General features: G+C 42.3%; 1 protein-coding gene across 1 annotated transcript in view; it reads left to right on the top strand.

The window, feature by feature from the left end:
- The window catches only part of LOC147897222 (GABA transporter 1-like), a 102,783-nt gene that overhangs the window by 63,552 nt on the left and 13,729 nt on the right, over window positions 1–25,502 (top strand). Inside the window, exons 4-5 of the mRNA XM_087381773.1 lie at window positions 8,146–8,335; window positions 17,557–17,687. Coding sequence (XP_087237899.1) covers window positions 8,146–8,335; window positions 17,557–17,687 — 321 coding nt within the window. The remainder of the gene's footprint in view (window positions 1–8,145; window positions 8,336–17,556; window positions 17,688–25,502) is intronic.

Below are 25,502 nucleotides of genomic sequence, written 5' to 3'. Positions count from 1 at the left end.
TTGAGCATCTTTTGATGGGACGCATGGCAAGAGTAGCCAAAAAGGACATGGATGGTGACATACGGGCTTATGTGATTGATGGGAAAAGGAATCTACAGGCAGCAATTGTAAATGGATGAAGGAGGGTGACAAAATCTCTATAAAAGGAGCCCTCATCTCCCTTGTTCAACATCTCTCTTCCACCATTGAGCCTCATGCTGCTGTAGCTCTAGTCTCCTCAAGCCTCTTTCATGAGCTCTCTCTCTCTCTCTCTCTCTCTCTTTCTTTCTCTCTCTTGTAGACATCCTCTCATGTAGACTCTTGAGTCCATATCTCTCTAGTTTATTCTCTTTCTATGAGTAGTCTTGGAGCTCCGACTCCCTCTTGTATGTATGAAACCTTTTTTTCTCTCTTCAGTGTATATCATATGGAGTTGCATTTGAGTAGAGTCTCACTTTATTGGAAATGAAAGTCACTTCAGATTACCTCCCTTGAGTCTTCTCTTGTTCGATTGTTCTTTTCTTCCTTTCAAAGTCTTCAAAGTGCTTCTTACTCGGATGCTCATTGTGCGCACATGGTCCACCCATTTCCCAAGTCACGAAGGGTATTCTTTCCTCTCTCTAGGCGACCTCTATGGGCTTTGGATCGTTGATAAAGCCTAAGCATGAAGGGAGTATTCTCCGAAGTCGGCACCAGTAGAAGGAGTGTGTGGTTTTCATGACTGTTTGGCCCTCTGTTAGTGTTTTGCTCATAACGTTTTGCTTGGTAGTACGATTTTGACGAAAGTTATATCAGCGTGAAGCTCTCTTTAAGGCGCATTGCATTGTGTGATTATATCTTGTGTATGATACAAATCCAAAGCGTTATGAGTCTCTGTGTCTGTGTTTATGCTAGTTTTTACCCCCTTCAGTAAACTGCTCATATCTTTCCGACCGCTTCTCTGTTTATTATAAAAATTATATAAGAGCGAAGCCCATTTCAAGGCGCATCTCTAAATGTGTTTGAATCCTTGATATCATGTCTCTGTTGGAAGGTATAGGCCTTTGTGTCTGATGACAGTTTGTAGAGTGTTTTGAGCTAATTGTAAAGGTATCTATGAAGGACGTGTAATGTCTCCCCGGAACCTACCCATTCGACCCAATCAGCCCCTTCAAACTAAAAACTCCTCGATATATATCAGTTCATGTGATGTTAAGCCGCAAGATCTTCTTTCAAGAACATATCGCTCCTCTTTGGCATAGACCGGCTTGCTGAGATTATGGCCTTCGCTGATTCTTTCCTTCTGCCTATGCTTGAGTACAACATCACTTGGGATGTTACCATATTCATTCTCATCTAAAGGAGGAAAGTATGGTGGTGTCTCTTGGCATAATAGCTTCTTTTTAATGTTCATTTGCTTGTGATAAAGATCTCTGTCACTTAGATTGAAAGTAGTAGGAAGTGGGTAGGTTGCTCTCTTGTGGGCACGTTGATCCGGATATTGCTTTACGCAGATGACGTGGCTCTCTTGTCTTCCTCAACAGAGGAGCTCCAGAGGCACCTTGACGCACTACAGTCCTTTTATGAGTCTCATGATTTGAAGATCAATCTGGATCTTCAATACATCTCGAGCCGTCATGCACCAAGAGCAATTCACATTTGATGGGTCACCTGTTGAGATAGTTTCATCATACACATATCTTAGGGTTGTCTTTCAGGACCCATCTTCACTATGAGACCTGCGATGCAGGCATGCTTGAGCAGAGGATAATGCTTCGTTGGCCAGACTAGAGAGGCAGTGCTTTCGCTCGCAGTTTTAGGATCCACGGACCAAGGGGTTGCTTTTTGACTCCTTGGTCCATCCAACGGGAATATACGGCAACCCATATTGGGAGCCAGACTCGTCGGATACAGAGTGGGCCCGTGTGGAGCGGCTACAGGTTCTCATGCTTTCACGGATGATTCGTGGTAAGCCATTGGTTCCTCATGAGATCATTCAGGCTGAGTTTGAGTCATCCCCATTACGGCTAGATGCTGGATTTCAGGTCATCACGTATCTGTACCGAGTAGGCAGTATGGGAATTACACCTCTGGGCGTAGCAAGCTACCATGGCTAGCTTTGTCCTCTTCTATGGCACTTGCAGCAGAAGGGGACCAGAGGTACTGGTATGCACGCACAGAGAGATGGTTGAGCAACTGAGGCTCCGCATGGATAGACTACCTTCCTTCCAGTACAGCATGGATGCTCCGTTTCCTCCTCTCCTATCACACGAGATCAACCAAGGTATCCGTGAGGATCTATTACAGTTACATACATTTCGACTTGCAGATTTACCTACCTCACTCAGTGAGGATCTCTCTTGGGCAGTTTCAGGTCTCTTCACATAGACTTCGTATCGAGAGCAGTAGAGCAGAGCGACTACCTAGGGAGAGGCGCATTTGCACATTGTGTGACATGCAGGAGGTTGAGATAGAGGAGCACTTCATCTTCAGGTGTCTTGTTTACTATGAGATCCGAGGGCGTTTATACTGTCTCTTCAGAGATAGCTATGGGATTTTGGCCTGATTTCTCTCCTACCTAGACCAACGATGTTTGGCAAGCTTCATTCATGAGGTACTCAAACACCGCGAGAGGATACTCTGAGCACGGAGACATGAGCAGAGTTTTTCCTTGGCTGATTTCTCTCAGAGCTGTTCTATTACAGAGTTTTTTCAGCTAGATCACATGGACCCCCACGAGACAAGGCCTCAACATGACCGTGACCCGGAGCGTGTGACCTGACAGTTCAGACAAAGGGTTGACACACAGATCACACTTGGGGACATCCCCTCCCTGTTTAGAGTTGGAGCTCGACCGACGGGGGTCACAGTAGCCCTGGTTAGATGCAGAGCTACGACCAGGAGATGTGCGAGGACTGCACCTTTGAGTGGCCAACAACACTCTATTGCCAATTTCATGCTCCCATTTCCTAGTCCACCCTAATGTCCTCATGATGATGATGATGATGAGATTGATATATAGTCGACCATCGACATGACTATGTTGTACTTAGGACTTAGTACTACCATTCTGCATTTTTGGCATTTTGCATTTGTGTGGATGCTTGTTTAGTAGCTCTATTACCACAGCTCGTTTGTACTAGGTTTTTCACAGTCTCATATACCCGTGGGTCTTCCAAAGACTTTAATAAACTCTCTCTCTCTCTCTCTCTCTCTTTGCATTTCTTCTTCTAGTTTTTTGCTTATTTCTTCCTTTTTGCTTTCACAGTTTTTGTTGTTTGGTTGCAATTTCAAAACTTAGTAAGCACTGGGTTTATCCAAGAGATTCCAGAATCTTTCGAATCCGAGATGGCGGCTTATGCTTGGTTAGTGATGCGAACATAAGTGTAGCTTTGCTTACTAAGTTATTTTTCTTCTCTTTTATTTTTCTCATTTACTCATTAAAAAAAAAATTTCCTTTGTTGTTGTGCTTGTTCCATAAAAATATATAATTTGTAAGATTGGATATATTCCAATCTTATGAGGTATATATATTAATACAAAATTATTTTCTATAGAAAAAAAAAAGCTATCTTGGAGGTTGGATGAAGCCGTTTTTACTCACATAATGAACTCTTCCTTTAAAATGCCATTTTATGGCATGTGGAGGTCTTGGAGACACCCATGTTTGTTGATATAGACTTTCCATAAATCATCTCTAGTAATCTAGTGGACTTATTATCACAAGACTTTTTGAACATTTTCGCTTGTGGAAACCTAATATTCAACATCATGAGCTTCTGGAGGGGAGGTAATGTATCATGTTAGACACAGAGTGGCTGCATCTAGAGAATATTGGTATGAGGGAGGTGATCAATGGACATGCCTTGAGAATGGAAACATCTCATAGCACATGAATAGCAGTACGTCTCATCCCCATCAATTGCCATCTGTGTAGATGATGAAAGCCCTCCATGTTAGTAATGTTGTTGGAAAACATGGCAGATCGCCATGTGTCTTCACTTGCAAGCACCAGGTGGCCCCATAGCCATGCTGCAAAAATACCGTCCATAGCCACACAAATCCCGCCCATAGACACAGAGACCTTCAAAGTCACCAAAAAGGCCCAAGAAGGGATAACTTTGGAGGATTTATAGCTTCTATATTTCCAAGGTTTCTTATTCGACACAATTGCTTATGGGACTAAGTCCTCCACTACCACATGCCCTTCAATGCCCCAACAAGTTCTTGTTTGAACACTCCATTTTTCATTAATCACACACAATTCCTAGGCACTAGGAGGGGGGTTAGAACCACAGACAAAGTCCCGAAGGCCCCATATTCCAATATCCCCCCATGGTTCAACCACTACGAGTAGATAGCGTGACCAACCAAGGCCAACCAATGTTGAACATCCACAAAAGACCACATCAGCCAATCAACACTTACCATACTTCAATCGAGCCAGGCTAGTCAAACAATTGTCATAGGACAGGTCACAGTCAACATCATTCTGGTCGTTGCCAAGTAACAGGCACTACAAACAGAGCACACATGCAGGCATTCAGCTCCTGCGAAATGCGCAATCACCTGTCCACAGTCCACAGATCAGCCAGCTGCCATTACACAATTAGACCGTCGGTCAGAGCGTCCATGTGGGTCGTCACATCCCATGTGCAGATGTAGTCTTCAATATATTTAGCCAATTGTAGCCACCGTTGCGAACATCTATTCCACACAGTGCACTGTGCGAGAGTACATGTAACCCAGACTCTCTCGAGGTACATGATACTGTGAAAGGGAATATTGTATGAGGCCGTGCTGCAACCGTTGTAAGCATGATATCGTGTTGGTGAGTACTGAAGGAATCGAATCTCGGCATCATATGACTTATCTCCCAAGGAGTGAGGATAATGTCTTGGAGAGCGTGTGGTATGATAAAGGTAAGGAAGACTATGTATATTGGAGAGGAATTGATTACCCCGGATCATGCTTGTTGATGTTTCTTGTTTTTGCATCCAAGCGTTGGGGTTTATTCTCTCCCCCCTCAATCTCCCCTTCCTCGAAGTACCTGTTATGAACCTAGGAAGCCTAGGATAAGGAATTGTTTATTTACCTTGTTTAATTAATCAATTATAATGGGGTATGTTTTTAAATAGCTCGTTTAATCAGCTCTAAATCTTGACTCAAGGCTAGGTTAACCTATGCTTTAATACTTGTTAATCCTAATTACTTGATTAGTATTTAACTACTTCTTTAGCTTTCTGATGTAATTACAGATTTAACATATTGTGCTTTTCAGCTTTTCTCTGATTTAGTCTAGATCAGTTTAATATTTTCAGCTTTTTAGTCTTCTGCCATTGCATTTTGTGTTCTACCTTCTTGCTTTTGCACCTCCTATTAGACCTTGCACTTTGTGTTCTAGCTTCTTGCTTGCACCTCCGGGCTCCCCTAGCTCTTCGAGTACTACTGGAATTTGCGCTGAACCTTGACCTCCACTGGTTCATTGCAACCCTGCATGCATAGAATGCCAAAAAAAAAAAGAGTGATCTTACTATTCCTGAAAGTTCTCCCATTGAGGCACTCTCGTAGGCGTCCAGGCTCTCAAAGCTGAGCTGAAATTTCCTGGCATTACTCACCGTGTATCAAAAGAAGGGGAGGCTCTTCTCTCGATGCCCTGCATCAATCCATTCCCATTCCTTGGGATCCCACTGCAAATACTTTATTGGGACCCCTCCATAAATCCTTAGTCTCCATGTACGAACCAGATCCATAGCCAACCTAGGCTCTACCAATAAGGAGTCCACTTTATCGGATAGGAAGCTTCGTCGATGTTGTAATATTCAATGTGATGCTAAGCCAAAACCAAAACCTGTCTGTGGCAACAGCCAAATGCTGGTGATTGCTAATCACCCAAATTGCTCTGTCGTCACACTATCACGCATGTTCATTTACATCCCATGAGTCAGAGCGTTGGCAATTCCAATCACCGAGGTTATCTGTCAATGCATATAGCGTAGGCCTTTGTTGGCAAAAAACACCCAACTCATCTGTCAACAAATAGCCATGTTTGCTTGTGCTTCACATCATTGATTTTCTCAAATCATAAGTTCCACTGATGCACAACCAAGTTCCATTGAGCAGATGACCTGTAATGAGTCTCTTGCTGAGTGAGGGACTTCGAATAGAGCAACAAACAGAAGCGACACAATAGCTACTAGCAGCAGCCTCAGTGGAGCAACAGAAGCATCAATGGAGTAACAGCATGGGCGTCAGTGGAAAGTAGTGGTGTGGGCATGAGCTGGACAACAACACGACAATAGCACCAAGTAGCGGTGCAGTAGTAGTAGCAGCAGCAGCAAAGCAACATCAGTGGAGCAATAAGCAGAGCATTGCAGCCATTGCCACGAGAGTTGCTTTTTTCAGAGTTTGGAGAGGATCTCCTTTCTTCTCAGAGTATCCCTCAGGGTTGAGGTGGAATTTTCAGCCTCTGCCTTGGTTTTTTATTAGGTCCTTTTTAGCTATTTGTTTCCTCATGCATAGCATGATATATTCCCGCATTTGAGCTTGCTCTCGCGGTTTTCATTCATACTTAATGAAGTAATTTTCTTGAAAAAAAAACAAGCAAAGCATCAGCAAGCTCTGGATTGGTTGCAACAACCTCATACTTTTCTCCTTGGTTTTGTATGAGGTTCTTACAGGAGTCCATATTTTCGTCATACTTAATAGAAGGTCTCTCTTTTGAAAAATAAAACAAGAAATCAACAAATCTCAGCCAAAACTTGTTGTACAAACTGTCTGTCAATCCTAGGTGCCATAATTCAAAAAACATCAAATCAATGCTCTAGGATGAAATAATAGTTCTAGGAAGTGGCCATAAGCTTCTAATTGAATCCCGGATCCGAATTGCAATTGATTATAGAGTCTCCAGCAATCAAATCATCCAAATATCTCTTTGAGATGATCGACTCTGTATATTAGGTGATGTGGCTTTGCAGAAGGAGCGTTCTCATGAAGAACGAGTGCTAGGTGAAGTCTTTGTGCAAGTTCTAGGCTAGATGGAGGTAACTAGGTAGTCATCCAAGCAAGTAAAGGTTGTAGATCACTGCAAAAGGTGGGTATCAAGCTATAGAAATGGTGTGTTTCACATTCACAAGCAAGGTGAGCTCCATTTGATAAACAATAAAAGCAAACAAATGCACATGCCACATATAAAGGATTCATGCTTCAAACAAATTTCTTTAGTAAGTTTTCAGAAAACGAATCCAAGACAAAGACCCTATGTGGATCGGGAGACTCTCCTCTCTTGGTACAAGGTGCAGTGCTGGATGTTTGCTATTCTGCTGCACGACATCACATTATCAACCAAAAAAAGTTATGACCCTTGAAAGCTTCTATATTCATGAACGGGGGACCAAAGCAAAGCACACAAGAGTGGTACGGTATCCAGTAGAAATGGCCAAATGTAATACCCAACAATAGAAATCCAAGTGCGGAGATGTAGGGAGTCAACAATACATTGGTCCACTGTGATGGACAATCTGTCTAAATAGCAATTGATAGTTCCAAATTAGCGTGAAAAATAGAAATAAATCTACAATAAATCCCACTCTGCACACATAAATGGAGCCAGTCAAATGCATAGCTTCGAGTTTGCCTCATGACTCTGTCTCTTCTCAGGCACAATAATGAATAATGGAAAGTACACTAATGTGTAGGGCATCAGACCTTACAGTGGATGTCAAATGAAGTGGTTAGGTCAGAGATGACTTGGCTTTTAGTCTCGTCAAGTCCAAAAGTAGTTCCTTATGAGGGTGCTACTCATTAGGAGTTAGGCATGAGCTTGTGGCATTGAGTCCCTCACACACACTAGCCCATCTCAATCACAACACCAAAGAGGAACGATGCCGGATGTGAGTCTATCAATGCACGGAGCAGTAAATGAGTGAAATAGTGGGGGAGCAGAGTGGAAGGCACGGGGATTTGCGGAGAGGGCAGGGAGGCAGCATGGAGTCTAGATTTATTGGATTTAATTTTTCTTTCAGATTTTACTAGGAGAAAATATTGCTATTTGAATTATTGCTTTATTGTTATTTTGTTACTATTGACTCTCTCTTCAAAAGATGTTCAATGAAAATCCTTTTAAGCTTGATGATAAAGATGCTTATCTTGCTAGTTCAGGATGTTAAATCGATTGATTTTGTGTAGGAAATTTACCTGATCTATGACGGGCGGAGTGGTCCTTTGAAGCTCTATCAGTTCATTGTTATATTTGGAGCTCTCACTGCAGCACTCTCACAACTTCCGTCATTCCATTCCTTGAGACATGTGAACTTTGTGTCCCTCTTGCTTTGCCTTGGCTACAGCTTATGTGCAACTTGCGGATCTATCCTTGCAGGTATGCAAAATGCTATTTGTCATTTTTTTGAAGCGTATTCATGTATTTCACATATTTGGGTGGTAATCTTAGCTGTGCGCTCTGATAATTTGAGTGCTTGTACAATGTACCAAAATTGAGAATCGGATCCATTTGGAATCTTTGGTAGGTGATTTTATTCCATTAACTTAATGCCACCCTCCTCTTCTCCTTAAAAGAGAATCTTTTGAAATAGTGAACAACTGCTTCATAACAAGACCTATAGGTTGAACCACCATGCATGACAATCTTATACGTTTTTTGGGCCTTCCCTCTCGTATACATTTCATCCTACTCCCCCTTTCCTGGGTTCCCCCCCCCTTTCTCTCAAACACCCTCCCCAATCGGCCTTGGGCCTAGTCATACCTTCTTCCCTTCCACCACAACTCGTGGGCTGGCTTTGAAAGTGGCTTGCCTCTTTCTCACCCCTTTCCTATTGGTAGGGTTATGCCCATGATTGTCTGTGTAATGTAATATTCATTAAGTTTATGCCAAACCTGCTTTTCTCCGTAAAAAGAATCTTTTGCAAAAGTGAAAAGCTGCTTCGTAGCAAGACTTATTTGCATTTGCATTCCGAGGTACTCCCCTTAAAAGTACATTAAATGCATGGCATCTCATACGTTTTTTATGCCTCTACTTTTCCTATACATTGGATCTTTCTTGCCCCCACCATTATCCCCCCCCCCCCCCCCCCCAACCCACACACCCACCCACGCACCCTCCCCTTTCTCTCAGTCATGCCTTCTTCCCTTCCACAAGCCCATTGTTGGATTTGGAACTGTCTCCGTTTCTTCTCATCCCTTCCTTCCCTTTGGGCTCTCTGTGCCTTCCTCTTTCTCTTCACATAGACTCCGTATCGAGAGTCACCAGGCAGAGGGTTTACCCAGGGAGAGACACATATGCACCTTATGTGACCTATAGGAGATTGAGTATGAGGAGCATTTCATTTTCAAATGCCCTGTGTACTATGAGATGTGAGGGTGCTTCTGTTGTCTATTCAGAAATAGCTCCGAGTTGTTATCCTGCTTCCTCTCTTTTCCAGAGCAGAGATGCTCGGTTGCGTTGATTCACGAGGCAATCAGACATCGTGAGTAGCTAATTCAATTACACAGACAGGAGCATCGTACCCTGGTAGACCCTTCTTAGATTAGGATTATAGAGTTTTTCAGCCCGATCATACAGGCTTCCACCCTATAGGCCCTCGACATGATTGGGACCCAGAGCCAATGACGCAACAACTCACATAGAGGGTTGACGCACATATTACACTTGGCAACATTCCCTCCTTGTTGAGAGTTGAAGCGCAACCGATAGGGGTCATTGTCGTTCTTGTTAGACGTAGAGTTTAGCGTTCTATCTCTGATTTCATGTTCCCGTTCCCTCACTTTTGATGAGGGGAGATAGAGGAGACCACATTCGTGACACCAGAGCATATTTCACTTTGTATACAGATGGTAGATGATGTGATGATGAGGATGATATTGATGATGTAGAGGATTATTCTGATATGATTATGTAGTATTTAGCTTTTTGCTTTTGCATGGGTGTTGATGCTTAGTTAGTAGCTCCACCCTTTCAACTTACTTTATCAGGTTTCTCATCGGTTTTTCGAAGACTATAATAAACTTTCTTCTTCTTCCTCCCTGTACTATCTTCTCATCCATTCCATTTCGCTCCATTGTTCTTCCCTACATAATGAGATATGTGGGAGATACTAATGTCTTTTGGAGCAAGGGTTTTACGACACGTGTCAAATTATTAACTATCCGGACCAACAATGTGTCGCTCTCTTTATGTCAAAGGTCACGTGATTTAGACACATACTCATGTGATCGGCACTTGGCCAAGAGCACAGAGCAATGGATCACTTACTTTTCCACTGAAGAGTAGCTACACTTAGTGGCCTTTGTTGAGCATGCAATTTGGAGCCTTGAGACACAAGGCCAAATAGTGGATGCCCCATTTAGGGTACTCTCCTGATAGCTCTAGGTCGCCTCATTGCATCCATGGGTGTCTCTAAGTAGCTACGGCATGATGTATTCAAGATATTGATCTCATAGGTCTTTTTGTTCTTTTGCGAGTGTTTAAAAAAATTATTTATTTCTAGGGATCTTTATTTGACAAGGGGAAGGAGGTTTAGAAGGTCATGAGTTGTTCTGGCCAGAGGAGATCAAATGGGCAACGTTCTGTATTCCCACTACCATTCATATTTCCCTTTGCCTTGAGGCAAATAACAAGGATAGAAACTTGTTCAAGCCATGCAAAATAGAGTTTTGGTTGTGTGCATTGTTGGCCTCACTCCTACATGATGATAGAATTAGGACTTTATTCAAGCGATCCTAGCATCAGAAATTGATTACATTCAATAGGTTACTATTCATGAGAGTAGGGCCTTCCTCCAACTTAACTCAAACATTTGGAACGCCGTTTTGGCTAGAGGACATGCAGGTAAGGCCTGGAGTGTGCCCGAAACGTTCCTAGGTAGGGTGTTACCAGGGAATGTGAAACTCCACTTCGTAAAAGACAGCAAAGACACACTCATTTTCTCTCCCTCTCTCCTTCTCTCAATAGATACACTAGGGCCCAGGACAATCGTCGGGCTGGACCCCCCGAAGGTTTTTATTCATCAAAGAGAAAATGTAGTACATGAGTTCAGCGTGGAAGTTGTTCATACGTGAATTCAAATTACATGAGCTCTCAGGCTCCCCTTCTTGGCAACAAGCCACTTGTTAATTTCTACATTACTTTCCTAATTACATGCCACTAAGGGCAACTCTGGAGTCTTCGAAGCACTTGGTTACGTGAACTGCCTCCTAGACTCTTGTTAGGCTCCATTGCGCTTAGGAAAATAACTCTTCCTAATACCTGTAACAATTAATTAAAGCGCACCACGGTGGTACCCATTAATTGTTAGCGCTTTGCATGCAAATAACACATTGTGGACTAATTCTAGTCACGGTGGGCGTCCCCACTGAACACATGTGCATACATAATAAATATAAAAATATATATTTATTCTCTGGTTGACCGAAGTCAACGCTCTTGATTATAATTAAGAGGCTTTGACTAAGGGTCGAGGCGCCTTAATTATAGTCAAGTCTCTCCAACCGAAGTTGGCACAACTCTCCAACCGAAGTTGGCACATCTTGGTTAACCGTAGTTAACCCTCTTGGCAATAAACCAAGTCTCCCCGATCGAAGTCAGGCTTACTTGACCAGAGTCAAGTATCTTTGACTGTAGTCAATTCTTTGACCAATAGAAAAACTATTTTGACCATAATGAACCCAGATGGAAAAACTCTTTAATTATGATCAAATAAATGGTCAACTGTACTTTGACTTAGGATATTTACATTGTGGGGACATCCCCTCGGCTTCTATTCAGTTGACCTTAACTGAAAAGCTTCCTTGTAAACATCCAAAAGTTGTGGATGATCGGACAACATGTCTTTATCTATCCACTTGGCATCCAATGCCGTATAATTCTTGAATTTTACATGATACCTGTAAAATTCCTTGCCTTGAGGGCCTTTGCGTACAGTATAGTACACAATCTGCTCTGGCTGAAGGACCTCCTCTAGCTCATCCACTTTTGGTGGATCCTCTGATATTGGCTCTGTAGGCTCTGGCCCCTGGAATTTCTTTAAAAGACTCACATGGAATGCATTGTGAATCCTCCAATGCTCTGGCAATGCCAACCTGTATGCCTGTAGAGCTGTGTATTGTATTATTCTAAGCAAACTCTACCAATGGTAGGTACTTTTTCCAATCTGAACCTTGGTCACCCATGTAGCATTTCAGCATATCCAATGCTTGCTACTTCACTTTGACCATTTGTCTGGGGATGGAAAGAAGAAGAAAAATTCAGATTTGTCCCCATATTATCAAATAAAGCTCTCCAGAATAGACTGGTCATTCTGGGATCTCGATCACTGACAATGGACTTAGGCATACCGTGATGCTTAAAGATCTGTGCCATGAAAAGCTTAGCATATGATCTGCCTTTATGGTTTTGCGAACCAGAATGAAATGAGCTTGCTTGTTGAATCTATCAATGATAGTCCAAATCCCATCATTCCTTGACTTTGATCTTGGCAAATCAAAAATGAAGTCCATTGTAATACTTTCCCACGGTGCCTGAGGCACAGGAAGAGGCATAAGTAGGCCAAGTGCCTTCTGTCTATCATACTTCACTTTCTGACATGTAAGGCATTCAGTAACAAACTGATGTATATCTTTCCGCATCCCTGGCCAAAAGAAATACCTCACTAGTGCTAGAGTTGTTGCTGTAATTCCTCTATGTCCAGCATAGGGAGGTGCATGGCATTCCTCCAAAATCTTTTTCCTCATCTTTTGGTTGATGCATAGGCAGTCATCTTTCATTAGATTCTAGTCTTTCAGGGAATAGTGACTGGTGGACTGCCCCTCTTGCATTTGCTGTAAAATCTCACCAAAATCTGCATCATTAGCAATAGTCACATTGTTGACCTGGGGTCTTCGGGACAAGGCATCTGCCACTCTGTTTTGAATTCCTAGAGTATGGACAATCTGAAAATGATACATTGACAGCATATTTTCCCATTTCATATGCTTCTCGGAAAGTTTTGTCTGAGTTAGAAAATATTTCAGACTTTGGTGATCTGTTTTAACAGTAAAATCTGCACCCAAAAGATAGTGCTTCGAGTGTTCACAGCATGAACTACAGCCAATAATTCTTTTTCATAGATTCCCAGATATCTTTCAGCATCACGCAATCTTCGGCTCTCGTATGCTACTACATGTCCATTCTGATGTAATGCAGCCCCAACACACTCTCCACAAGCATCGCAATCAACATCAAAAGGTTGATAAAGATCCAAGACTACAAGAATAGGCTCTGTAGTCAACTTCTCCTTGAGTGTATTTAATGCTTTCTTTTGTGATATTCCCCATGTAAAGGCTGCACTTTTCTTAGTAAGGTCATGTAATGGAGCTGCGATATCAACAAAATGCCTGATGAATCTCCTATTGTAGGAGCAAAGTCCCAAAAAACTACGGATTTCATGCACAGTTTTCAACTCAGGCCATTCAAAGCTTGAAGAAGCCTCGAAAACAGGCTCTGATACCAATGAAATCCCACTTCGTAAAAGACAGCAAAGACACTCTCATTTTCTCTCCCTCTCTTCCTCTCTCAACAGATACACTAGGGCCCAGGACAATCGTCGGGCTGGACCCCCCCGAAGGTTTTTATTCATAAGAGAGAAAATGCAATACATGAGTTCAACGTGGAAGCCGTTCATACAAAATCCAAACGTGAATTCAAATTACATGAGCTCTCGGCAACAAGCCACCTGTCAATTTCTACATTACTTTGCTAATTACATGCCACTAAGGGCAACTCTGGAGTCTTCGAAGCACTTGGTCACGCGAACCACCTCATAGACTCTTGTTAGGCTCCATTGCGCTTAGGAAAATAACTCTTCCTAGTACCTGCAACAATTAATTAAAGCCCACCACCATGGTACCCATTACTTGTTAGCGCTTTGCATGCAAATAACACACTGTGGACTAATTCTAGTCACGGTGGGCGTCCCCACTGAACACATGTGCATACGTAACAAATATAAAAATATATATTTATTCTCTGGTTGACCAAAGTCAACGCTCTTGATTATAATTAAGAGGCTTTGACCAAGGGTCAAGGCACCTTAATTATAGTTAAGTCTCTCCAATCGAAGTTGGCACATCTTGGTTAACTGTAGTTAACCCTCTTGGCAATAAACCAAGTCTCCCCGATCGAAGTCAAGCTTACTTGACCAGAGTCAAGTGTCTTTGACTGTAGTCAATTCTTTGACCAATAGAAAAACTATTTTGACCATAATGAACTCAGGGTAGGGTGTTACCAGGGAATGTGAAACTCCACTTTGTAAAAGACAGCAAAGACACACTCATTTTCTCTCCCTCTCTCCTTCTCTCAATAGATACACTAGGGCCTAGGACAATCGTTGGGCTGGACCCCCCCGAAGGTTTTTATTCATCAAAGAGAAAATGCAGTACATGAGTTCAGCGTGGAAGTTGTTCATACGTGAATTCAAATTACATGAGCTCTCAGGCTCCCCTTCTTGGCAACAAGCCACTTGTCAATTTCTACATTACTTTCCTAATTACATGCCACTAAGGGCAACTCTGGAGTCTTCGAAGCACTTGGTTACGCAAACTGCCTCCTAGACTCTTGTTAGGCTCCATTGCGCTTAGGAAAATAACTCTTCCTAATACCTGCAACAATTAATTAAAGCGCACCACCATGGTACCCATTAATTGTTAGCGCTTTGCATGCAAATAACACACTGTGGACTAATTCTAGTCACGGTGGGCGTCCCCACTGAACACATGTGCATATATAACAAATATAAAAATATATATTTATTCTCTGGTTGACCGAAGTCAACGCTCTTGATTATAATTAAGAGGCTTTGACTAAGGGTCAAGGCGCCTTAATTATAGTCAAGTCTCTCCAACCGAAGTTGGCACAACTCTCCAACCGAAGTTGGCACATCTTGGTTAACCGTAGTTAACCCTCTTGGCAATAAACCAAGTCTCCCTGATCGAAGTCAGGCTTACTTGACCAGAGTCAAGTATCTTTGACTGTAGTCAATTCTTTGACCAATAGAAAAACTATTTTGACCATAATGAACCCAGATGGAAAAACTCTTTAATTATGATTAAATAAATGGTCAACTGTACTTTGACTTAGGATATTTACATTGTGGTGACAGAATGCCATTCCAGTGTTCCCGGAATGTGTTGCAGCCCTGATGTTGGCATTCCGAGTTAGGGTTTTAGGCAGCCTGGTAAAAAGTCCCAAACGGTGACTTTTTTTGCCGTTTTGCATCGTTGGTGCTTGCTCTAGCTCCTACATTGCTCCAGTCCTACACTATTGCAGCTCCTACACTACTCCATATCCCTTCCAAGATCCCTCTAGATTTGGTTCGCCGGAACGAGGAACTACTGAACATTGTGTTTAGTAACAACTCTAAGGACTTTTGGCGGAGATTTCTAGAGGGACGGTCCCCCTCACCTCTCACTGACACCCAGGTCTGACATAACTATGCACGCACAATATATGACGTCCCAAATCAGCCAGTCCTTGACCTCACATATACCACGCCCCACTTCCTACACCCTCTGCACTAGGGGGGGAGTGAAGGATGCTGTAATGAAACTTCATAATGGCTGAGTGAAGGATCATGAGGGGCTATGCACAAAGTTCATTGCATACGGGATTAATCTTCTAGCCCCCGAGACCTTATAGCAAAGCTCTTTAATGAAGCTGTTTGCTTGGGGTTTCCACGCACCTCAACCATTAACACTATTTCACCCATCCACAAGGCAGGGGATTCCATGAGCCCGGAGAACTATAGGACCATTATGATTGGACATGTCATGTCCAAAATTTATGCATCAATGCTGGATTTTGAGGTCAGTCAATTCGCAGAGTGTCGAGGACTTAGAGCAGCAGGGCAGGATGGATTTCGGCCAGATCATGGGACCATGAATCACATTCTCATGCTCAGGTGTATCATCGAGGAGGCGAGGGCACAGAAGCAGAGGGTTTACTATTGCTTTGTGAACTTCCGCAAAGCATTTGATACGGTCCCGAGAGCCCGTCTCCTCTGGTGCCTATAGGATTTAGGTTATGACTAGGAGATTATTTGGGCTGTCATGGCACTTTACGAGAGAGTCTCAGGCAGAGTTCGGGCAGGGTCGGGGTGGACAGACGAGGTCATGAGCACTACTGACCTTAAGTAAAATATTCGGCTCCTTGTACTTTATCAAAGAGCTCATCAATGCAAGGGTATTTATTCTTTATTGTGATTTTATTTAATGCATGGTAATCTGTGCATAGGTGCATAGTAGCTTCTTTTTTCTTCACTAAAGGATTGGTGAAGCACATGGAGAATTTGAATTTGCTCTTTTCTAAGATATTGAATAGGTTGTTTTTCAAACAGGGGTAGATCTAGTATTTATTTCTGTACTATGATCTACATCTCACTGTGGAAGCACACCATCAAACATATTATTTTTCAACCATGAGGGGGAACGTTATGCTTTTTAATAGTACTCGAAAAAGGCTTTTTCTCATATGGAATAAGACATACCTCGTCTTCAGCTCATTGCAAAAGTCGTTCTAGCTCCATTGAACAAATAAGCTGAGAGTTTGGTAATCATGTTCCCCTTGCACCTAGAAGACCTTACTCTCTTTTTCAAACATGTTGGAGATATTAAGATGACTCCTCCATGAAGTATGTCCCAAGTTATGGAGAAATTCTCTTCCAAGTGCGACAATCCATGAAGTCCACTTGCTCCCCATTTCTTCAATCTCTTTTCAAACAATTTCCAACCATGCAAAATTTCTTCATTGGTTCAACAACTTCTCTTGAAAGAAAAGCACATGGACCTCCATAAAGTATTGCCTTTGGGGTAGTAGGTTCATGGTGAAACAAAGTAGAGAGTTAAGAATAATGTTTCCACTTGGATTCTCTAAATGGGTTGACATGTTCAAATTTTGTTAACAATAGCTGGGCCCGCATTTACATAAATAAAAAATCTAATATCCTTGGATTTTCCCCTTGACATAATATATTGTGTGCATTAGGCTTTTTGGAACCTTTACTCTATTAACTATCAAATAGTTCAAAAGATTATATATTGCATTATCATTAGTCAATCATTGTACTTTGTGCCCTCTCATATTTTGATTCATTCAAGAGGTCCAAACGTTGGCTTCTACATGGCCAGTACCAGGCAACACATGGTATTATCCACCTCAATCTCTTTCAATTTATCCATGCCCAATAACGGTAACGCGTGCACTATGTTCACGTGCTTTTGTGATGTTTATCAAGAGTACCAGTCTCTATTTTTTTGGCTTTTTAGGATAATTCAAAGGGGGATGGTCCCTAACATACACGACAATAGAATCTCGTGTTTTAGTTTCTCAAAGTCTTATCTTTTCAAGATAGATTTTCCTTATAATATGCGATATGTTCTTATTACTCCATCCCATTATAGAATATTGTTTGAGAATAATATGGTTCTCATGTAGGCGTATCCTCTTTTCTGAAAAACTGTATACTATGATGAAAATAAGCATGAACTACTTTACAAGATTTTTAAATAACCACGCTCTCATGCAGCTTGTCTCATGAATGTAATTTGGTGCAGGATTCTCTCAAAATGCTCCTCAAAGGGATTATCATGTAAAAGGAGATCTAGTGCACAAGCTTTTTGGTGTTTTTGGTTCACTTGCAATTATAGCTAATAGCTTTGGAAATGCTATCGTTGCAGAAATTCAGGTGCGTTCTCTTCCTATCTCACCAAGTTGAGGCTAATAAAGGGCCAAGTGTGTCGTAATGTTATTGTTGAAAGAATGGCCTTGGGGTTCTAGAAAGTGTTGTAGAGAAGCTAGAAGAAGCAAGAAGATGAGCAAGCTAGAGCGGCGACATGGGACACGAGATAAGGTAAGGAAGACCACAAGATTAAAGCAAGCTAAACGAGAAAGGGTCCGCGTTGGTTATCAGCCTTACAATGATCAAGGCTTCTTGTGATCCACACTAGATCCACAAGGTACCACCTATCTTATAAGCTACCTAGCCTTCATTACTCAATCCAAATCTTATCCATCATCCATGTCCAATAATCACATGGGTGTGGTTACACTCCTCTACTAACGTTGATGTGAAATCTCAACACTCCCCCTCAATACAAAATGCGTAGAGTATTGCACTAATATGGGGTGATAAAAATGAGAGAAGACTTTATCAATAACATGCTTATTACAAGGTTTTGGTCGATTACAAAGACACGCAAACAAGTACAAAAAGTCCAGAGAAGTGTATCTGGCAAGGAAGAAGAGATGAATTTCCCTTTTTTTGGTACACTCTTTATTCAAGTGGCCTTGCTCGCCAACTTTTCCACATATTTGACGTATAGGGTGCTTCTTGAAGCATTTAGCTTTGGTATGCCCTTCTTTTTATAGTAAGAGCATTTAAGGTATACAATGCTTCTTTAGAGGTGTTGCATTTGATGTAGATGCCCTAGTGAGCTTGCTCTACTTCTCCTCATCAAGAAGAGAGGAGATTACCCCCTTGAATGTTGGATTAGGCACATTCTTCAAACTCATGACTTGATCAGAGTATGGTTTGGCCATGGTCTTGAGGAGCACTGCGATTGCATCTCTTCATCAATGGTTAGCATTTGTAAAAGCTAGTGGGCCATGAGACCCTTCATGCGTGAAATAAAGTACCAACGTCACCTTGACCTTTGGCACTGTAAATTTTCCCCATTTCATCCCACTTCAACATAGCCGTTTTAAGCTCATCTATGTGATGAACGAGAGCTTTATCAATGGTAATCATTATGGTTGCATGCGCTCGCTCATCCTTCTGAACATTGTGACTGATTAGCATTTGCAGGATCCGGCGTCTTCTTCCTAATTACATAAGTCCACAAGATTTTGAACATGAGCAAGTATTTGATTTGTGCCTGCCAAGAATGAAACCCTTCACGATTGAATTTATAAATGGATGACATTTCTTTAGCCATTGAACTAACCATGATTAAAAGAATCTTTAACAAGTACTTAATTGCGAGTAAGCTTGAATGGACCATGTAATTTGAAAAAAAGGGCGCTTATGATTTAATGTTTTGATAAATAGTGTATCAAGATTTTTGACTTTGGGGAAAATAGTTGAATGAAATGTTGGCAAAGTGTGAGGGAAAAACTGGACCTTCATAAGATTGCCAATAGGTCTTAAAGAGGACTGGTCAAATATAAGGTTTACCAACAAAAAGGAAGACCTTGGAAACCTTTGATATAAGGTTAGGAAATACTGCCAAATGTCTTTTAGGAAACTTTGGACGTTAGTCAAGCCAAAAGCAATGGAAAGACGCCACTGAAAAACACAGAGAATGCGTGGAGGCGTTGGTCGTCCCAGAAATTGTCACTTGAAGAGATCTAGCCAACTGTGATCAGAGAATGATTGAGAGGCTGCAATCCAAATAAATAAATAAATAAATTGAAGCAGACTCTAATAAACTATCCGGAAACAGAAGAGGACGATGACTCAAAGCTCACAAAGTCCTTTGGACATTCGTAGATAAGATTTAAGAGACTTTCCACTGTTTAAGATGATGCTGCAAATAAAACAAATGCTCTGAAGGAAAAAAAGAAACAAAATATATTGAAAGTGCGGCTTCTATGGCGATTGAGAATATAGAGCAGTCAAAGATGACTAGATAAGATATAGCAGTTCCGCAGCGTTTCTGAGTTTCTAAGGACTGATAGACAGCCGCGACAAGAACAGAGTCAAATCTGTGTAATAAGTTAGTTGTAGACGCTCAGAACTACAGAAGCTTCACTTGAGATGAAACTACCATAGGCCAAGACGGAAACATCCCTTAGTCTTTCTCAAGCCTTTAGATACATATTGTTAGTGATAAAAAACGTTTGTGTTCTGAGAATAGCCATTGATCAGCAGAATAGAAGAATGCTCCAACGAAACAAAAAAAAACCCATAAAAAACCAGCAAAATCTTGACGGGCTTTTGAAAAAACAAGACGCTCTTGTATTGCTGCCTCCGAAAAGCACTAGCGTGGATGCAGACTGAAGAAGCCAGGATGCAGCTGTTGATAAAGGTGTCATGACAAACAGTGACCCATGGCTTATCTGTGGTAGAAACTCAACATGTACAAAAATTGAAGTGTCGATGACATGCTAGAAGACCTTTTAGAAATGAGATAGACCAATATAACACTTGAAGCTTTGAGACACATCCATGGACAACAGTGTATCACAAATAACTTTCTTCTCAAGTAGAGAATACAAACTATGCATAGGTCACTAGCATAAAGGGCACTCACATGGCTCTGATACCATGCAGAGAAGCTAGAAGCAAGAAGATGAGCAAGCTAGAGCCAATGTGGGACAAGAGATAAGGTAAGGAAGAATAGAAGATCAAAGGCTCTCAGCCTTACAGTGATCAAGGCTCCTTGTGATCCACACTAGATCCACAAGGTACCATCTACGTTAACATTTGTGAGAATGTGGATATTCCACAGTTATGTAAAAGAACTTATGTACAATGTCTATATGTGCCAAGGGTAAGTACTGGCCTCATGTATTTTTGCTTTCCTCTTCCACACGAGCACTAAGTGGTGATGTCTCTTTTTGTATGCTAATTGCAATCTGTTGCTCTTTGAGCATCTGATGTGGGACAAAGATAAAAAAAGTTATTTGGTGAATGCAACTATCAAAGCTTGAGGTGGGATCTAGAGAAAGGTACTTGCTGAAGGAAAATTGCGATTGCTAATCACATGGACCCCCACAAGATGAGGCCTCGACATGATCGTGACCCAGAGCCAGTGTCTCGATAGCTCAGACAGAGGATTGACGCGTAGATTACACTTGGGGATAGCCCCTCTTTGTTTAGAGTCGGAGCCCGGCCGACATGTGTTACAGGGGTTACTGTGGCCCTTATTAGGTGCACAACTATGACCACGAGACGTCGCAAGGCCGCACCCGTGAGCAACCGACAACACTTTATCGCCCATTTCATGTCTCTATTGCCTCATCCACCTTGATATCCTAATGATGATGATGATGATGATGATGATGAGATTGAGATGTAGTCAACCATTGACATGACTATGTTGTACTTAGTACTATCATTTTGCATTTTTTGCATTCTGCATTGGCGTGGATGCTCGTTTAGTAGCTCCACCCTCACAGCTCGTTTTGTACCAGGTTTTTCACAGTCTCATAGACCCATCGGTCTTCCGAAGACTTAATTAACTTTCTTCTTTCTTTCTTTCTTTCTTCACACTATGGGGCATCATAAAGGATGCTAGACATCGGGATTAAAGAGCATATTGTTATTTTATATACTTCCAAAAGGTCCTTTGATGAGCTCAGCTCATCTCACAAATCCTAGACTTGGATATTGATACACAATCAAATGCATGGGCATGGAGGGATTGCATGGCATGGGGCATGTCTGAGGAGGTGGTTAGCACCACCAATGTGAAACGAGGCTGCCCATTGTCTCTTATATTGTTAGGGATTTACATTGATGAGGTGGAATGCTTGGTTGACACTTTGGCAGGGATGGGTTATCCGTTTGATAGTCAATTGTTCCTGTTGCTATATGGAGATGACGTAGTATTGATGCCAGCCACATCAAAGGTTCCAAGGTATTTAGAGTCAATCCAAGAAATTTGTGCTAGTTGGAATAGAAGGGAATCTCGATAAACGAATTCTTGATCTTTATTGGCCGACTTCACCTATTTTGTAGGGGTAGTGGAGATTGTCTAATTGTACGTGTATCTAGACGCCCCAATTCTCTTCTGGGCCAATGGCAGAGCATTTAACCTTACAAAACTCAGCAAGAGTAGCAGATGCACATGGCAGAAGAAGAAGACAAGAATTCGGCCAGCAAATGGAGCCTGTTTCAGCTCGAAACAGCCTCAAAAGATGGTCGACCAGCAGATAGCAGACTCTGGCAGGAGGGTGCTGTCCTTGACTGCCTTCCAACACTAGACAAGGTCACAAGAGAAGTCGTCCAGCAATCAGCAACCAATCCGCCATGAATTCGTCAACCAAAGTGAGGATTTCAGCCCATAGCAACCTCAGAATTCAATGCACAAAGAACCAGGCAGGAGCCAGGAGTTAGGCGATCATGAATATGGCCTCAGACAATGAAAAGGAAGGACTTTGTCATGAAGAATGTCGAGAAAAGCTTCAGAAAAGGCCCAGAATAGAGACGCCCAGGCCTAGGGAGCATGCTTGCAGCAAGAAACACCAACGGGAGATGTGTTGCGGAGAAATCTTCAAAAACGTCTTCAGCCAGCAAAGGGAGAGCTGCAAAAATCCGCCACTCTCTCCAAAAGACTCCTATGGTAGGGATGAAGACCCAGCGTAGGCTAGGGTAGAGCTCTAGGACCTTCCAGGTGCTTTTAGATGGGACACATAGGGGCCACAAGTCAAGCATATAGCACAAGCATGCACACACTCAGGACACATGGCAAATTGGACGTGGGAAATTAATGCCCCTAGGGGGTCACCTTTTAAGTCATGACCCTAGTGTATAGAACCAGTGACCCTAGTAAATAGGACCTCTAGTGGGTCACCTTTTAAAACATGACCCTAGTGAACAAAACCAATGACTAGAGAATAGGACCAAGCTAATAGCACTTGGAGTTGCACTTGTTGCACATTCAATCATAGGTACCCTTTGGACATTAATTAATGCCCCTAGCTTGGCACCCCTAGGCCAAATTCAGTGGCGGTTAGTTTAATCACTTTGCCATCACGTCCCCGCAGTTCATCTCCCTATTGTTCACTAGTGTTGTTGGTCTAGAAAAGGGATGGTTCATGGCGAATGTGCGTACACTATCACATATTGGACAAGATAACAATCATTAATTGATTCCCCATGAGAGCTTGGATCGTTTGGAGGGATCAGCCATTTCCATCTTAAGACTGGGTATCATCATATACGCATTCGGCTTGAGGATGTGTCAAAGACAGCTTTTAGGATCACTTTTGGGATTTGGACTCATAAATGCTCCCGTCAATTTTAACCAAATGATGGTTAGAATCTTTCGTGAGCATTGATCTTTTGTTGGCACTTTCTTTGATGACGTGATTGTGTTTAACGTGCATAGGAAGCATTTGGCAATTTGCTGAACTTGGAAAGCATAAGCTGGTCATAATTGCAAAGAAAAGTGAATTCTTTTTGCCTTCTAAGATAGAGGCAATTTCTAGTTGGCCAACAGTTGAGGACCTTGCATGATGTACGTAGCTTTTTGGGTTTATGCTCCTACTATGGATGGTTCATACGCCATTTTGCTGAATTGCCTCAGCCCTTAACTCGTTGCAGAAGAGGGAGTGTCATTACTTGGGCTGAAAATAAAATTGCAGCATTTGAGAAGCTGAAAGAAAAGCTCACGTTGGATCTAGTGTTGATATTGCCAGATCTCCGAAAAGCTTTTGTTGTCCCATGTGACACATGTGGAAACAACATTAGTGCAGTTCTCATGCAGGATGGACGGGTTGTTGCCTATGAGAGTAGAGTGTTTCAGGATGCTAAAAGGAATTTGTGGATATAGTAGAAAGATTTGTTGGCTGTAATTCATGCTCTCTCTATATGGAAGTATTATCTACTAGGGGCTGATTTCATTGTGCAAACAGATCACCAGACCTTGAGATGTTTCTTCATTCAGTCTAAGTTGTTTGAGAAGCATATGCATTTGTCCAATATCTTGTTCATGTTTCACTTTCCTTTAGTGCCTGTAGAGGGTAAAAGAAATGTTTTGGCTGATGCATTGTGAAGGAAGCTGCAGGTTTCAACAGTATCCATTGCATACTACCATGAGTTGGAACTTGGATGCAATGAAGGACCAGTATACAGAGGATGAGGATTTTGTAGAGATATGCAATGATATGGTGGTGTAGGATAGACTAGGACTTCGTCTATATACCAAGTACTTGTACTTCGTTTGGTTGAACATTTCAGTTGGAGTTCACTTGTGTTCACTTCTTGTTCTCTTGTGTTCACAATATATCTCCATTATTGTTCCCTCATATGGTATTAGAGCTAGTCGATCAAAACTACTTCCTTCCCGCTCTCCCGCATGCTTCTGTTACTCTTCTATCCCTAAGAAGAAAGTTCCATTGCTGGTGGCTGACTACTCTTTAGCTCACCTCAGTGTGTGTGAGCGATTGTACCAGCTCCCTTGAGCTCATTTGCAGATTTAGGCCCCACAACAAAGCTCACCATTAGAACCGGCCTGCATTTGCCCGCAATCTTCCCGCACAACAGTCGTAACAGTCCGTACAACTCTACGGACTGTTTTCGTACAGTCCGGCAGCTCGCCATCATCTCCCGGACTTGCAGCTCGCCATCAGCCTCAACACCGTACCAACATTTGCCTCGACTCTGTCCGTACCAATCCGTACAAGTGTATGGACCAGCCGTACACTTCTGCCGTACGTTTCACTTGCTCCAGCTCTTGCCTTGGTCCTTGCGTCCGCTCATTTCGAGCCTCTTCCAGTTTGTACTTACCCATGATCAACACATGCTTGTGGAATTTCAGGATGATCAATGCAGGATCAAGGATCCAAAGAAAGGGTATGAGATTGTGGCTACAGGCTCTTATGAGGCCAGCATGGGTCTTTACAAGCTTGATGCTCAGCCCTATAATCAGCATGCTTTGGCTGTCTCATATGCTACTCCTAGTGATTTATAGCATGCCAGGTTTGGTCATGCACATCACAGAGCTTTTTTTTTTTTCAATAAAATTACTTCATTAAGTATGAATGAAAACCGCGAGAGCAAGCTTAAATGCGGGAGTACATCATGCAATGCATGAGGAAAAAACAGCTCAAAGTGAGCTAATAAAGAACCAAGGAGGAGGCTAAAAATGCCATCTCAACCCTGAAGGAAAATCAGAGAAGAAAGGAGATCCCCTCCAATCTCTGAAAAAAGTAACTCTCCTGGTAGTGGTTGCTCTAGAGGATCCTTGCATGCTCGCTCAAATGGCCATCAGAGTGTGTACTGTGCCGGTCCAAATACTGGCCATAGTCTGGGAAGGGTGAACTTGGATACCCTCCATCGCCTCTGTACACCAAGCTCTCCAAATATGCCAAGTTGCAATGCTAGCCAAAATCTCCCAAGACGTGTCTACTAAGGCATGAGCAGCTCTGAAAGGAGTGAGGGGAACATCCTGGAGGGAACAAGACTCCACTGAGTGTTGTCGTACAATGAAAGCTGGATCTGGATCATGTCCCTCGAAAAACACCTGTGGGCCAGTAAGAGATAACCAAGCCACTGAACTCCAGGTCATATAGAAAGGTGCTGTATGAAAGATGCTGAAAATCCTAGCAACACCTTTCCAGATCGTCCTTGCATGTTTGCACTCCCAAAGGCAATGTTGTATTGACTCAATTGCCATGTGACGACGAGGACAAGTAGGGTCAGCCTCGAACCTGGATCTCCACAGGTTCACTGCAATCCCTCCATGAATAGAAAGCCAAAATAAAAGAGTGATCTTTCTATTCCTGAGGGATTTCTAGAGCCTACGCCAAAAGTTCTTCTGCACAACTGCGGAAA

Source organism: Dipteris shenzhenensis, chromosome 11 (genome assembly GCF_047967505.1).
Source record: "Dipteris shenzhenensis isolate YYH24624 ecotype China chromosome 11, Dip_SZ_1.0, whole genome shotgun sequence".
NCBI lineage: Eukaryota > Viridiplantae > Streptophyta > Polypodiopsida > Gleicheniales > Dipteridaceae > Dipteris > Dipteris shenzhenensis.
The sequence above is the reverse complement of the archived record's forward strand: the minus strand, read 5'-3'. Positions and strand labels throughout refer to the sequence as shown.